This window comes from Bos mutus, chromosome 20 (genome assembly GCF_027580195.1).
Source record: "Bos mutus isolate GX-2022 chromosome 20, NWIPB_WYAK_1.1, whole genome shotgun sequence".
In the NCBI taxonomy this organism is placed as follows: domain Eukaryota; kingdom Metazoa; phylum Chordata; class Mammalia; order Artiodactyla; family Bovidae; genus Bos; species Bos mutus.
In genome coordinates, this window is record NC_091636.1 from 39,138,152 (window position 1) to 39,154,319 (window position 16,168).

The window sequence follows — 16,168 nt, forward strand, 5'->3', positions numbered from 1 at the left end:
GAAAACTCTCTTTTGTGGAAAAATAGTGTCTGCATATATGTGTACATGTAAGATTCATTTCTTCTCTCTCCAGAGGACACTCACAGATCAGTGACCTTGTTCCCTAACTCCAAGTCCCAACTCCCCAGTTCCAACGTCTGTTCTGAGACCAAGTCAGTTTCCTTTACTTGCTTTCCCAAGCCAAGGACACCAGCCTTCTCCCTGCACCAGGAATGCAGCAACTACAGAAGTGAAAATCAGGGCAGCAGCAAGACCTGCTTCTGAAGCCTGAGACTCAGAAATCACAAGCACATACTGATAAACTGGGAAAGGGGTCTGGAGATTGTTCACCCAATGTATCAATCATTTCTTTTTAATTTAGGATAAGATTCCACCACTGATGTCTGTTACTCTGACTCAGGCCACAGACAATCTGCTCAGAGCTCTTCAGCCTTTGTCACCTTAGAACATCACCTATATTTAGGAAGTTCTCACAGTAGTGATTAAGAGAGCAGGGTCTAAGGCCAGACTTCCAAGTACAGAAGTTGGCTTAGCCACTACCTGAATGAGTTACTTAATCTACCTATACTTTAGTCTATTCATCTATAAGACAGCAATGAAAATAACTCCTAACTTGTATGGTTGTTGCAAGGATTAATTTAATTCATGAAAAAGGACCAAAACAGTGCCTGGCACACTGGTGGGAAATGAGTTTAAATAAATATTAGCCATCATTATCCTTACTACCAGGGTCCGTACCTCTTAAGCAATTTATTATACTTGTCCTTACATACTCTGGACATTCTTCATAAAGCTGCTTACAGCATCTCCATAAAAGACTGCCTTCTCAAATGCACACTCACTTCAGATAGGTACCAAGCTTCCTGAAGGTCTGACCACCTGGGTTTTTTATCATTCTTTTTTGTTCCTGTACCAGTTTTTTTTTTTGTTTGTTTGTTTGTTTTTAACCAACTAGACAGAGAAGGTAGGGTTCATGACTTATACTTCTTTTTTGGTGTTTTGCAGAACTTATAATAGAGCCCCAGACACTTGGAAAGGCCCCAGTAAGAACAGGCTAACAGATTAATTCATTGCTTCATTAAAAATAGGAAAAGCCTCAGGAAACTGAGGAAACTGTCCATATTATTATTTCCTTCTAAACACTTGGAAACAGCGGTAGCAAGGTGACTGACCACCCCGTTGTTCTCCACCTGCCCTTCTCTCATCCACGGAAGCCCTAGCCTCAGGACGGTTCTCATCAGATCAGCTGGTAACAGAGTTCCACTTCTAGTGTCCCCTTACTCTATTTCAGCAACCCACCGCCTTTTATACTCTGCTTTGCAAAGGCCTTGTGTTCTCTCGTTATTGACTCATGGACCCATCGCATCCATTGCTCTATTTTTAAAACCTTCAAACTCTCTATCTGGCTCCTTCCTCACTGCGAGAAATCTTCCCAGGTCTCCTCCTCTTATACATTTCATGTGACTTTTCTGGCTTCCCTAACTACCCTCTATTTCCCCACATCCCTTTCACTATGCAGGACGTGACATACATAGTCTAGACTGCTGGCCCCTGTGCCTTCCCCTCATTCCTGGGATCTAGCTTCTGCTCCAACCCTTGTGCAGGTTCTCGTGAGGTCCCCAAAGGCGTCCTACTGAATCTGTGGTCACAGTTTCTTGCATCCCCATCTCATGGCAGCATTAGACACCCTGGCTGCTGGCGTCTCCTCTTGGCTTCCAAGGTACTGCACTAACTTGATTCTCCTTGATAAACTTCTGACTCATTGCTCACTCTGCCAGGGTCCCCTGTTCCCTCCCATAAATGTGTCCATTCTCCATGGGTCTGTCTTTTCACTTCTTCCTTTTCTTCTCTTTCCTCCAAGAAGTTTTATCAAGTCCTATAACTTCAACCTTGGCCTTCACGCTTAAAATTTTCCATTGCCCCTCCCTACTTCTGGTCTCTAATATTCCTCCATGGTTATGATTCCCTTCCTTTCTTCCCAAGTTCTGGTCCCAGTTTTCCAGCACCTAGTTAAAATATACTCGTGGCTTTTGCTACTGCAACTCAAAATCAGTATATCAAAAATCAGATCCACTTTCCTCTTCCACTCCAGTTTCTCTCCTGATCTGCTTGTCTCTGACAGTGGCACCTTGAGAGGCCTGAAACTTCATAGTCATTTTGGGGCCTCACTTTTCCTCAACCCCAAGTCCAGTGCCATGTCCTGCCAATTCTTCCTTCACAGTCTTTTTGGAATAGGCAGTACATACCCATGGTTCAAAAGTCAAAATTTTATGTAAAGGTAAATGTTGAGAGATCTCACTTCCAATTTTATCATCTTTTACCACAAGCAACCTCTAGGTAACTTTTCTTTCTTGTGTTTCCTTCAGTGTTTCTTTATATGAATATAAGCACATATTCTCATTTCTCTCCCATCCTTCTCACGCAGAAAGAGGCAGGTTACAAACACCATCCTGCGTGGTGCATTCTCTGTCGCCCCAAGATGGATCCGGGAGATCTTTCCCTGGTTGTAGACAGAACTTCCTTGTGCGCTTTCTTTTTTTTTTTTTCCTCTAAATTTATAGATCTTCCCCCACTACCACAAATTACGCAGTCGAGTTTCCCACATTTGGGGAAATCGCAGAGGTCAGCACATCCGGAGTGCAGTGGATAAGCCTCGCCCGGGGAAAACCACCTTCGTGATCATGGTATCTCCCCTGCCAAGTAAGTATCCCTTGTGCGCTTTCTAAGGCTGCATACCCCTACTGTGCATATTATTGCTTCATGAGCACACTTGGTTTTTTTTCCAATCTTTTACTATCATAAACAGTGCTGCAAAGAATAATCTCAGCCATACTATCTCATCCAGGTTATAACTGTAGACTCAGGAAAGAGTCCCAGAAGTGGGATTTCTGGCTCAAAAGGTAAAGGTATCTGTGCATCACAGACTCTCAAATCCTTACCTTCTCACTTGTGGCCCTGTCATCAGCCTGAGTTTACACCTAGATGTAAACAGCTAGATGAGATGGCTTCCATTCCAGTTATCATTGCTAAACTGACCTTTCCACAAGCCCACTTTGATTTATTCACCACTTGCTAGAAAATCTCTACTAGTCCTCCTTGTTTATCAAAAAAGGACTAGTTCCTCAGCCTGCCCCCAGGTGCCCTTTCCAGGCTCACCTGAGCAGTCCTCAGTGTAGCTAGCCAGGCTGCTGATTGCTTTCTAAACACACATTGCACCTTCCCACCTCCAGGCCTCTTCCCAGGCTTTGTTATTCATCCGAAATGTCCACCCCTTCCTCTGCCCACCCAACCCTAGACATTTTTCAAAGGACCTTCTTGAACGGTACCTCTTCCTGAATCTATCACTTACTACCTTCAGCAAGAAATGATCTCACCCAATGACCCCAAGGTCCAACTAGTCAAAGCTATGGTTTTCTCAGTAGTCATATTCAGATGTGAGAGTTGGGTCATAAAGAAGACTGAGTGCTAAAGAATTGACACTTTCAAACTATGGTGCTAAAGAAGACTCTTGAAGGTCCCTTGGACAGCAAGGAAATCAAACGGGTCAATCTTAAAGAAAATCAGTCCTGAATATTCACTGGAAGGACTGATGCTGAAGCTGAAGCTCCAATCCTTTGGCCACCTGATGTGAAAAGCTGACTCACTGGAAAAGACCCTGATGCTGGGAAAGACTGAAGGCAGGAGAAGGGGATGACAGAGGATGAGATGGTTGGATGGCATCACTGACTCAATGGACATGAGTTTGAGCAAACTCTGGAAGATAGTGAAGGACAGGGAAGCCTGGCATGCTGCAGTCCATAGGGTCAGAAAGAGTCAGACACAACTCAGCAACTGAACAACAGCAGCATCCCCAAAGCCCTGTATTTAAACCAGTCCCATAGCATCTGCCTTCTGGTGCCTTCTTATCATAGCTGTCTATGTGTAGCTCACCTTCTACACGAGGTTGTAAATTCTCTAAAGGCCAAGACTGTGCCTTCTGTACCCTATAGTTCCCAGAGTCCTCTTCACAGCATCTCCCATATACAAATGTCTCATTAAATACTGCAAGATTGTTTATTGAGAGAAATCAGTCTTCTGGCTTGAAGCCCTTTCCCGGCTCCCAGGGAAATGAGGCAGGCAGGTCTGCTGGCCATAAAACATGGACACGTGTAGCGAGGCATGAGCACACACAGATGCATATGTCCTGCCTACATGGAAGCGTGGCTCATAAATTCTATCCATTTTAAAGCAGTTGCAGAATTAATGACAACAAAACTAAGTGGAATTCAGCAAGCACTTCATCCCTCTTGAAGGTTTGTGATTTTTCAAAGCTTTTGTTATTTTATTTGAAGGACCACAGACTTTTTTAAAAGTGAAGAAATTGGGTAAAGCCTATACCTGAAATAAAAGACCCTGGGCTATTCTCAAGGAAAGGTCATGATCATAACCTAGAAAAATTCTAGACTAGTTTTCAGAAAGTCTGGGTGCAAGGTTGAGCACTATTATATGATGTGGACACTTAACCAGGAAGTTGCTTTTCCCATCAAGAAAAAACAAACACACAAAAAGACCTTCCTTTATAGGAAAACTTTTTTCCCCTCTAACCTCTGACTCAAATGTGGTTGCCCATTCATGTGGCAGGAAGAACTGTGAGTCAGGGAAAAGAGGGCAGTGGCCCCAGCATCTTTTGTGACATGACCTGTTTACCTGTCTTGAGTCAGCTTGGAATCTAACTGGAAAAGCAAAACTCAAGGTCTACTGGGGCTGCTCATAGAAAGTGCTGACTTCAGAAGATGAAGCCTAACCTCCTTCCACAGACCCACTCAGTAATCTTTCCAAAGAAAGAGGGGCTGCATCTGCCTTCCCTCGGTTCAGACAAACATCCCCCTCAAATGCTTCTGGTTCCTTTCTCTTGGTTTCAAGTTGCCCTCACCTCCAGTAGAATTTCAGAAACAGCTTCCTAAATTGTCTTCCTGAATCTCGGCTCTCCCAGGGCCCAAGGAGTTTACTTGTTGGTGCCAAGCCAGCTGTCAATGACTTGTTGATTGACAAATCCATGGGTCTCTCTTCAGCCTTCCCCCCATTTGACTTCTCTCTGCCATCAGAACCTGCTGAAGCCACCCTGTGCTTCTTCTGAAATGCCTTCTCCTCCCTTGGCTTCCCTGAGAAGGCCCTTCCTGATTCTTCTATTTCCTCACTGGCTCCGCTTCCTCTACCCCATTTTGTCCTTCAGCCTTCTGTCTTCTGCCTTCTTTCCTTCATTATTATCTTTATCTCTAAGACCCCCATCCTACTGCCTGCCTCAGCCATGGGCTTTCCCTTCTCTTGACGAGCTGTGCATTGGGGATGGGATGGATCCTCCCCTGGTCATCCCCACCCCCAGTGTGGTTGTGTGTGTGCTCAGCATGGCTCACCCACCCACACCCAACCGGGAAACAGAGTACCTCTCAGTGTCAGGTAGCCATAAGCCAGGGTGGCCAAAGCCTGTGCACATTTCCAGTGTTCTTCCCCAAAAATAATCCGAGAAAGGATGACACAGCGAATCAGCTCCTTATTTGCTTCAATGTTCTGCAGAGAGCAAGCAAGTCATCATGCTTTCTGGAAAGGAGGAAAATCTCCAGCCCGCATCTCATCACTGGAAGACAAGACTTCATCCACTGTCATCTTTTTCCCTCGTCCCCACTTCCCATCCCACAGCCAATCCAGCAAGTCCTGTTGGCTCCACCTTACTAGTAAGTCCTAAAGCTAAGCTCTTCTCTTCATTCCTGCCATGCGTACCCAGGCCAAGCCACCCTCACCTATAACCTGGGTGACCTCAGCCCCTCCTACTGCCTCCACCCCTGCCCCCCCCCCCGTAGTTAACTTTCTACATCACAGCCAGAGGGACTTATTTTCACCTCTCACAGTGAAAAATTTTAACAGTATGCAAAAACAGAATGGCCAATGACTCACTTAGCTGCCTCAAGTAACTATTCATGGTCAATCTTGTTTCATGTCTATGCTCCACATGTACCTACCCTCTCCCTCTATGGCTCTGAAGTAAATCCAAGATACTAAGTCATCTCATATTTCATAAGTACCTCCAAAAGATATGGACTTAGAAATACTGGGTTGGCCAGATAGTTCGTTTGGGTTTTTCTTTAACATCTCAGAGAAAACCCAAATGAACTTTTTGGGCCAAACCAACAGAACCACAAAATCAGTATTGTGCCAAAATATTAACAATGATTCCTTGCTATCAAATACCTAGTCCCATAAATCTAATAATTACCTCATAGTTTGCAGTTTGATTGTCCAAACACTGAGATCTATCTCCTGAGTCTCCTTTAATCCATGGGTTCCACCTTTATTTCTAATTCTTTTCATTGAAAATTATTTATGGAAGAAACTGAGTTATTTGGCTTAGAGTGTTTCCCAAAGATGGAAATTGGATTGACTACATCCTTATGGTGTCACTCAACATGTCCTTCCATCCTCCATTCTGCCTTTATATTGGTCATTGGATTTAGAAGTTTGATTACCTTTAGCTTTTTTTTTTCTCCCCAAGCAAAACCACTTCATATGTTCTACCATCAGAAGATACCTAATATCTGCTTGTCTCTTGCTGAGGAAGGCAAAACTACATGAATAAATCTATAAAAGATAGTAGAATGATGATATCCTAATTCTATCATTTCTTCTTCATATGTTAGCTGGAATAACTTTATAAAAATGAAATCTCCCCTAATCTATTTCTTGGTTACCCAACAGTATAGTTCACATCAGAAGGACAGGATATATACTTTAATCTTTCCCTTAATTTACCAGCTTTCCAAATAATGAGTTCATTCACTAGCACCTGCCAATTGGTGACCAAGTAACGAGGTGTTTATCATTCTTTTTCTTCTCCATCTTTTTCTCCTTTGTCTAAATTTTTATTATTATTTATGATCATAAGCATATCTGGATTTTTAAATATATCTGATGCTCCTGAATACAGCGAACTACTTTCTCGCTCCGGGCTTGTACACCTGCTGTTCCCCAGCCTGGGACACTCTCACAGATCATTACCCTCTTGTGCCATTTTCATTTTGTTCACCTCAGAGAGGCCTTCCTTGGCCACTTTAATAAAACAGCCTCTCACCCCATCACTTACTATACCCCATTACCAACTTTAATTTTTTTCTTCATGGCATCTACCTCTCTCTGATATTCCATTAACTAAAATTTTTTGTCTATGATCTGTCTCCCTAAATAGAAAATAATAGAAAATACGTTCCTCAAGAACAGTTTCTTCCTCAAGTTCACTCCTGTATGCTCCATGCACAGAGGAGGCCGCTCATTCAGTACTTGCTGAATAAATCATCTCTCTGCTGGCAAAGATAAGGATGGGGTGGGGAAAGAGTCCCTGGCCCTGCAGAACTGATGGGCAGAGCTCTCTTAAGAAATCACAGAATTACATCTTTAATACATAGATGTCAGTAACTTTACATACACAGTCACCAGGTAGCTGCACTGATTGACAAAGCCAGGCATTTATTTCCTGGTGAGATGGAAGAGCACTTTAGGAAGCCTGGAATTCTGATCCTGGTTCTGACATTTACTGACTGTGAGGTTTGGGGCAAGAACACCCTGCATCCCAGCTTCCTTTTCTACTTAGAGATCTAGACCACTCACCTCACAGGATTACTCTGGAGGAAAGTGAGTCAATATCAAAGGGATCTGAATCTGTTCTGTATTATCTGACTGTAACCCCCTTACAGAGTAACACACAGAGAAGTCTAAGGACTGCTCTCTTCTGACCCCCGTGACCCCCACGTCCTTCCTCACCTTAGGCTTCATCCCTCTCCGCTCAAACACACAGAAGCAAACAATGTGAGAGGGGCATTTCCCCTCATGCTTTAAAAACAGCCATTCGGTCAGAACATGTGATTGTTCTTCATGGGCTGACCGCACAGTAAATACTAAGTTCTATTCCGAGGAAGCATAATACCACGAAAAATGCCTAGAATGAGAGTCCAAAGCTTTGAGTCCTTTCCTGGCTCTGGACCTCATGTGTTCATCCATCCCCACACTTCCTGTCCTAGGCACAGAGACAACCAGTATGGGCTCCAGAGCTCAGCCCAGCGTTGCCTCTGCCACCGCCAATCCTCCTGTCCTTCAGGGCGGTGAGAACTGGGGTGGGCTAGGTTTAACTCCTAAATCTCAATCTCTGTCATTATCCAAAGTGGTCAAGGAGCTGTCAAGTCTTAGAAGCTCACACTTGCATTCCGAGGCAGTTGGTACTTATCTTTCTAGAACTGATCATTCTAGCCTAGGCTCATGAAATACTAATAGGTCAGGATGATGGTCCTTTCCAAGTTCCTGGGTAGTTTACACAGATAAATTTACAGATATAGCCATCCAGGGAAGTATCAACTTCTGCTGTCCTCTGAGGTGCCTCTCTCAGCCTTTCCTAAGCCATCTGCAGACTTTCACACAAGTACTTTAAGATCACTTTTTCCCTTGTCTGGGAATGACTAGGAAGTCAGTAAGCCAGCATAAGAATTCTTTGTTGATAAATAACGCTCTGGGAGCAGGCCAGTGCCTGTGTGTTAATCACGAGGGTCACTGACAGGCTGTCTCATGTTCCTGGACTTTGAACACTCCTGCTAAACACTTGCTCTGAGGTCCTAGTTCCGAAGTCCTGGCTTTGCTTTTGGAAATGGATACCTGGACTCCCTGACCTCTGCTGCTACCACCCACTTCCTGTCCTTTGGTTTACTTAGGATTCCACTGTAACCACAGGCGTCTTACCATATCCTTGCTAGGCCTGAGCCTAGACTGCGCCTGGCTACCCGTGTTCTCAGTCTCTTGCCTCACTATCCTGGACTTCCTGTTACCCAAAAGATATTATCCTGAAATCTTTCAGGAGAAATCAAAAACCGTTTGTTAATTAAAAGAACCAAACAGCAACAGGAAGACCCAACATCAATTTTCAGTTTAAAGCCAGGAGCACAAATACTCCAAGGAAGTATTTAGTGACCCATGTGTGGAACTGGAAGGTGGGCCGGCTACCAGCTATGCTCCGCTCTGTTTTCTCCCACTTACAAAGAAATATTAACACCTTCCTTCACTTCATGGCCTTCAGCCTGAAGTTAAATAAGAGTTTCTCTAATCATGGACATATATATTTGAAAATGGAAAACCTTGTGAATTTTTATTTTACCTTTTTCCCCTTAATCAGCTGAGCTATTTTCTTCTGGGATTGGGCCAGTTTCTCTCTGGGATGAGACATATGGTCTATGACCTTCTCCTTGGCTTTGGTGTCTTCCTCACTCTCTTCAGATCCACTAGTGGGAGATGACTCATCTGTTCCCTGATGTTCTGGGACCTTGGATTGCTGGGACCTGTGGGTACCAGAGAGGGACATGGAGTGAGGTTTGACCTTTGCATATCTCAAACAAGGTGACACTGAAGGACAGAGCCCTCCCAACTGGGGGCTGGGGATATGATCTTTAAAACAGACCTGAAGAATAAAGCCAGGTAGCACACTCATGCCACCTGCAAAACCCAGAGTTAGAACCGCAATGTAGTGGTTCAAATGAAACAGATTTGTTGAACTACCCACTCAGCTGCAACTCTGCAGCTTACCAACCATAAGACCTTAAGTAAGTTATTAATCTGTTTCTCTGTAAAAATGAAGTCAATATGAACACTCACCTGATGAGGTTATGGGATTAAGTCAGGTAATACTCATAAATCACTTAGCATAGTGCCTGCTATTTAGAAAGTGCTCTTTAACATTAGCTATTATTATTTTATGAGCTCCATGACTTCAGGATGTTGAATTGGAAGATCTCCAAGATTCCTAGCATTCTAAATTCTGATCCAAACCAGGGGCAAAAATGGACACAGTGAAATAAAGTAAAGGGAACTAACATTTTGAGGTTGAACTTCACATGTCCTCTTTCAAATTTCTTAAAAGCTTCAACATAAACCCTGACTAAAGAGGATGTGGTCCCACCAAGGAGAAGGGAGGGGAACGCACACTGGGTCAAGTGCAGATTCAGGAGAGAAATGACCTTTTCAATTATTAGGGGGAAAAAAAACTAAACCGAAAATGTGTTGGAAAAAGAGCTGAGTGGGTTGAAAAATCTTCTCCCTCTTCCCCAGCACCCCTACCCCACCCGCTTACACACACACACACACATATATACACATGCATACATACAATGTAAATCTCAGATTTCAGTGCTAAACATAATTATGAATGGGTAATTGATGTGATAAAGTCCAAAGAGTGAATCCTACGTTAACAAAAGAGATAACCATATCCTAACTCTACCATAAAAATCATAAAGTGATCCAGAAGAAATAGAATTCTAAGATCTTAAGAGGAACAGCAGAAATTTTAATTATAAGTAAGTTCCCCCCAAAGAATCACCTTTGTATTCATGATAGTTTTTAAAAGCTCAACAATTGCATAGTTTTCAAAATAAATTTTATCTTCCTTTTCCACTAATAAGTAATGAATGCTCGCTGTAAGAATACAAAAAGGAGAAAATTTAGAAGGAAAATAAATGTCAAATGTAACCTTTTACACCAGGTTCAAATAAATGACATGTTAATATCCATCCAGAGTTCTGTTCTACATAACCTATATTTATTTAGGCATGTGGGTAAACCATGTGGACAGGGCAGCAACATTTCTTTAGGCCCAGGCCCAGGCCCCGGCAGGACTGCGCTCAGCCCACAAACAGAAGTGTGCTTTCAGACGACGTGCAAAAACTCAATGGAAAAGGGAGAGAAGCCTGGCAGAGCCATGAAATTGGGAAATAGGACTTAAACTTGCCGATCTCTGTCTGGTGAATTCCATACTCCTCCAAGACCCAAATGGAGTGCCACCTTTCCTGGGAATATTGCACTGGAGTAGCAGTACAAACACCCTCTACAGGCTTGCGAAAGTTTCCTCCAACTTCGACTATAGTGAGAATCACACCACAGTCTCTTTCAAAATTTGTTTTGTTTCTGAGTCTTCTTTGCTTCCTAGTAAGTAAAATCACCTGGGCTGGGACTGAGTCTCATTTGTTTCTAAGAAACCCTGATATCTGTGTCACAGTAGGAAAAAATAACTGCTTGTTTAATGATGAACAAATGAATGGAAAAGGGAAGTGTAAGGTATTCAAGATGCCTGAAAAAAGACTGATGACAGAGGAAATCTGTGGCAAGAGAGCCTAACTCAAGAAACTCACAGAAAGAACACTTAGTCCTCAACAGAAGACCTTGCTTAGGCTGCATATTTCATACACCTGGAGCAGAAGTTCAACCTATTGGGGTCACCAAAAATATTATTAACTTTTGATATTAAAAACAAGCCCAAAATAAGCCCAAGCTTTAATAGCAGGGCCTCAAAGGAAGAAGAAACATTCGAGTCTTGATAAATAACTTGAGACTGCAAAGCCCTGAACTAGCTTTGAACTTGTTGCTGCGAAAGGTAAGAAAGATACCTGGAGAATACTGACCAGATATCTCAAAGGATAGTCAGAATAAAAAGATTAGGCCAGGGATTTCCCTGGTGGTCCAGTGGGTAAGGCTCTGCACTTCCAATGCAAAGGATGCAGGTTTGATTCCTGGTCTGGGAACTAAGATCCCATGTGCTGCATGACCAAAAATATTAAAAAAAAAAAAAAAAAAAAAAAAGATTAGGCCAGTTAAATGAATGATCTGCCTTGCTCGGTCTCTAACTTATTCTATATATTGCCATCATAAATGTGAATCCTTACTAGTAAAATTAGATATGAATTATCTATTTCCAAGATACTCTACTATGCACTCAACATTTTTTCTTTTTTTAAAAAATACTAATTTTATTATTTATTTGGCTACATTGGGTCTTAGTTACAGCATGAAGGTTCTTCACTGCATCATGCAGGATCTTTCGTTTTGGTTCATCCACTCCCCAGCTGTGATGAGTGGGCTCAGTTGGTCCTTGGGGCATGTGGGATCTTAGTTTCCAGACCAGGGTTTGAACCCATTTCCCCTGCACTGAAAAACAGATTCTTAACCACTGGACCACCAGAAAAATTCCTGAACTCTACATTTTTAACTTCAATTTTTATAGTTATATGATCCTTAAAATATTTTATAAGATGGTACAGAATGAATTACACTAACATGTTAACCACTAGACACACTTGGCCATTAAGCATATGAAGTGTAGCTGGCCTGAACTGAGATCTGTTGCAGTGTAAAATACACACCGAATTTCAAAGACTTAATATGGAAAAAAATTTCATTAATTATTTTATATAATATTATATATATTGATTTATAGTATTTACATTTACCTGTTTCTTTTTATTTTTAAATATGGCTACTTAAAATTTAATATTAGATTTTTGGCTAGCATTATATTTCTACTTGATAGCATTGGTATAGAGCAATGGTTCTCAACCAAGGGTGATATTGCACCCAGGGGATATTTGGCAATGTCAGGAGATAACTGCTTGTCACAACTGGGGCAGAGCTACTGACATCTCATAGGTAGAAGCCAAGGATGTAACAATGCACAGGACACCCCACAACAAATAATTATCTAATCCAAAATGTCAATAGTGTCAAGGTTGAAAAGCCCTGGTATAGAGAAGTGGTTAAAGAACAGACTCTGAAGTCAGACTGCCCAGTTTGAACAGCACCTACTAGCTATGTGGCTTTGGGCAAACTACCCAACCTTTCTTTAATTTATACTCTTCATCTAAAAAATGGGGTAATTACAATACCTCCCTCACAGAGCTGTTGGAGAAATTAACTGAGTTAATATATATAAGTACTTAGAACAGTGCCTGGCACACAGTATTTGCTCAATAAGTATTAGTTGCTATGATGTAAAATTTTTAATTTCCTTATTGTCTATTTCATGAAGGGCTTCCCTGATGGCTCAGACAGTAAAGAATCTGCCTGAAATGTGGGACACCTGGGTTCTATCCCTGAGTTGGGAAGATCCCCTAGAGAAGAGAATAGCTACTCACTCCAGAATTCTTTTCTGGAGAATCCCAGGGACAGAGAAGCCTGGTGGGCTATAATCCATGCAGTCACAAAGGGTTGGACACGACTGAGAGACTAACACTATTTCATGAAACAATTTCAATTTGCTCATTAACTTTTTAATTCTCCATGACTTTACCAATCTTGTTAAAATTATCTTTAAGTAAAAAAAAAAAAAAAGTTGAAACCTCCCTTAAATTAGGAAAAAACATTTCTTTTCCATCTTGCATAGGTTGCATGTGTGTGTGCTCCAACTAAGTCTTCTCCAACTCTTTGTGACCCCATGGACTGTAGCCTGCTAGGCTCCTCTGTCCCTGGGATAGCCCAGGCAAGAATACTGGGGTGCGTTGCCATTTCCTTCTCCAGGGTATCTTCCCAAACCAGGGATTGAACTCACGTCTCCTGCATTGGCAGGCAGGTTCTTTACCACTGAGCCACCAGGTAAGCCCTTGTATAGGTTGCATAAGTACAAATGGACATTATAGCAGAACTGTTATTAGAAAACAACACAGAATCTCAATCTTCCCTATAACATGCATGCAAAGCTTCTCACCAAGATTGGCCTTAAGTGGAGGTCCCACAGGGAACTCTGCTCAGTGTTATGTGGCAGCCTGAATGCTAGAAGAGTTGAGTTTAGGGGAGAATGGATACACGTATGTGTATGGATGAGTCCCTTCACTGTCCACCTGAAACTATCATAACATTGTTAATTAGCTATACTTCAATACAAAGTAAAAAAAAATGTAATAAAAAGTCTACTAAATTTGAACATACTTTTAAAAAATAAAAATGTAAACACTGAAAAACAAAATCTTTTCATATTTAAAAAAAAGTGAATGTCCCAGTGTTTCAGGCCAGTGGAAAGTGATGCTAAGACTCTGTGGCACTTACAGATGGAAACAGAAGTCCCAGTCGGTGTCACTGGTGACAGTTGGGATGCGGATGGGGCTGGCTCGCATCTTCTTCCTACCAAGAATCACATGGGAGGTTAGCTTTGGAAGAAGACGCTTAGAAGTCTGTTCTATTCTCCCTCTGTCGGATGCTATTAGCATTAAACTGAAACTGCCCAAATATATATAACCCATCCTAAATCCACAAATAGACTACACACACACTCATGAATGGTGGACCTGGAAAGCAGAAATTAAAGACATTTGCCAAATTAAATCCCTGAGTTAAATTTCTATTGTTTAATTTTTACTCCACATTACCTCCCAATTCTCTGACCTTTCTTACCCCTTAAGCCAACACATGGAGAAGGCAATGGCACCCCACTCCAGTACTGTTGCCCGGAAAAATCCCATGGATGGAGGAGCCTGGTAGGCTGCAGTCCATGGGGTCCCTAAGAGTCACACACGACTGAGAGACTTCACTTTCACTTTTCACTTTCATGCATTGGAGAAGGAAATGGCAACCCACTCCAGTGTTCTTTCCTGGAGAATCCCATGGATGGATAAGCCTGGTGGGCTGCCGTCTATGGGGTAGCACAGAGTCGGACAGGACTGAAGCGACTTGGCAGCAAGCCAACACATTTACATCTCCTGAATCATGGAAACTGTGATCTCCTACTCAAGTCAGATATTGTTTTTGCAGATGACAAGCTCTCATGACTAACACACTAACAGTGTGTTTATTAATTCTTCATGTCCCTAGAGATGTCTCATTAGTAGGTGATCCTAGTTAAGGAGCTAAAACACATGCATCTATTTTGATTGCTGTCATTAACTGATGGAAGAAATAGTGAAAACTGATGGCAAAAAAAGAAAAAAAATGATTTATATTATTTTCTAAATTGAACGCTTGTGGGTATCCCCGTTGCTTAAATCCAATCCAAACGGAATGCAATTATTTATTAACATTAGCACCCACCAAGTCTCTCCTAATTTCACCCTGCAGAAAGTCACTCATTCCCACCTGAGCCCTGAGTAGGTCTCTAAGTCTCCACCCAAAGACTAGAAGGGAAGATTCACTAATTTGTCTATCTAATGTCTACTTTCAAAACCGTAGCCGGTAACTTCCCTGGTGGTCCAGTGGCTAAGGCTCCGCACTGCCAATGCAGAGGGCCCAGGTTCAATCCCTAGTCAGGGAACTAGATTTCGCAGGCTGCAATGAAGATCCTGAGTGCTGCAACTAAGACCAGGTGCAGCCAAAACACACACACACACACAAACACAAACTGTGGCCGGGGGCGAGGTTCAAGCACACATACACAAACTGTGGCCAGGGGCAGAGGTCCAAACACACATACACAAACTGTGGCCAGGGGCAGAGGTCCAAACACACACATACACACATATATAAACTGTACACACACACACACACACACACACACCCCCATATATATACACATAAACTGTGGCCAGGGGAGAGGTTCTGACTTCTCAATCTCCTAAATTCTGTTCCTGTGAGGTTTCCCCTGGCCCTGAACTGTAACACCAAATTCTGGCCCCTCTCTCCAGTGCAAATCGCTTTCTTCTTTTCTGCAGTTGTCTCGCCTTCGTAAACCTAAACACCACATTTCAAGCACCGTCGGAGGTTCCCCCTGGCTTCTTGTCAGCGGTGCACCGGCCGCAGAGGCCCTGGCCGGAAAAGAAGGCGAGGGCGGCCGAGAGGCAAGTGTCGCGGGGTACCTGGCGGAGGGCAGAAGGCACGGAACTAGCCTTCTTGGCACCCTCTGCTCGGCTTCCGCGGGCGCTTCAGTGTACTGGCCTCTGCGGACCTCGTTCAAGGGGCCACAGGTTGCCTTGCGGAAGCGAGACGCTCAGCTAGCTCTGCCTTCCGCGTTTGCCGCCGGGGTTTTGGCTCCGGAGACAATGGTGTTACCATAGGAACGGAATGCTGCGGACGGCATCTAGCGTCCGCGCCTGTAGCCATGGCAACGCGGGCACTTCCGGTCCTGCGGAATTTCGGGCTGCCCCAGCCTACTACAGCTGTTGCCGCCGCCGAGGCTTTCCGGTCCTCTCAGCCGAGATGAGGGCGTCCCGAGTCTCGTCCTGACATTTCCCTCTCCTGCAGCTCTACCGCCCAGTATTGTTTTTCTCAATTTGACTTTACCTGTCGGAGGTGAAGGCCCGGAAAGAGGCGATAAATCCCATCGAAGGATGGAATGGGGCCTCTGGCTCCACGACCTTATTTAAAGCTGCGATGTACCCGGGCTATATTCGGCGACACCCTGCGCCTCCCG

At 43.3% G+C, this 16,168-nt stretch overlaps 1 protein-coding gene, 1 non-coding gene and 1 pseudogene across 3 annotated transcripts in view; 1 reads left to right on the forward strand and 2 right to left on the reverse strand.

The window, feature by feature from the left end:
- The window catches only part of TTC23L (tetratricopeptide repeat domain 23 like), a 67,470-nt gene extending 51,302 nt beyond the window's left edge, over positions 1–16,168 (reverse strand). The window contains exons 1-4 of one of the 2 annotated variants that reach the window (XM_070357665.1): positions 16,039–16,168; positions 13,876–13,950; positions 9,167–9,347; positions 5,424–5,547 (exon numbers count right to left, since the gene is read on the reverse strand). In XM_070357665.1, the coding sequence (XP_070213766.1) occupies positions 5,424–5,547; positions 9,167–9,347; positions 13,876–13,950; positions 16,039–16,079 (421 nt within the window). In that variant the 5' untranslated portion in view covers positions 16,080–16,168. Of the gene's footprint in view, positions 1–5,423; positions 5,548–9,166; positions 9,348–13,875; positions 13,951–15,614; positions 15,778–16,038 lie in introns of those variants that run through there. The other variant, XM_070357667.1, reaches the window with a different exon arrangement.
- On the reverse strand, positions 2,557–2,708 carry LOC138984251 (U1 spliceosomal RNA; annotated as a pseudogene).
- TRNAG-GCC (transfer RNA glycine (anticodon GCC)) lies at positions 15,001–15,073 on the forward strand. The gene has a single exon. It is a non-coding gene; the product is annotated as a tRNA-Gly (tRNA).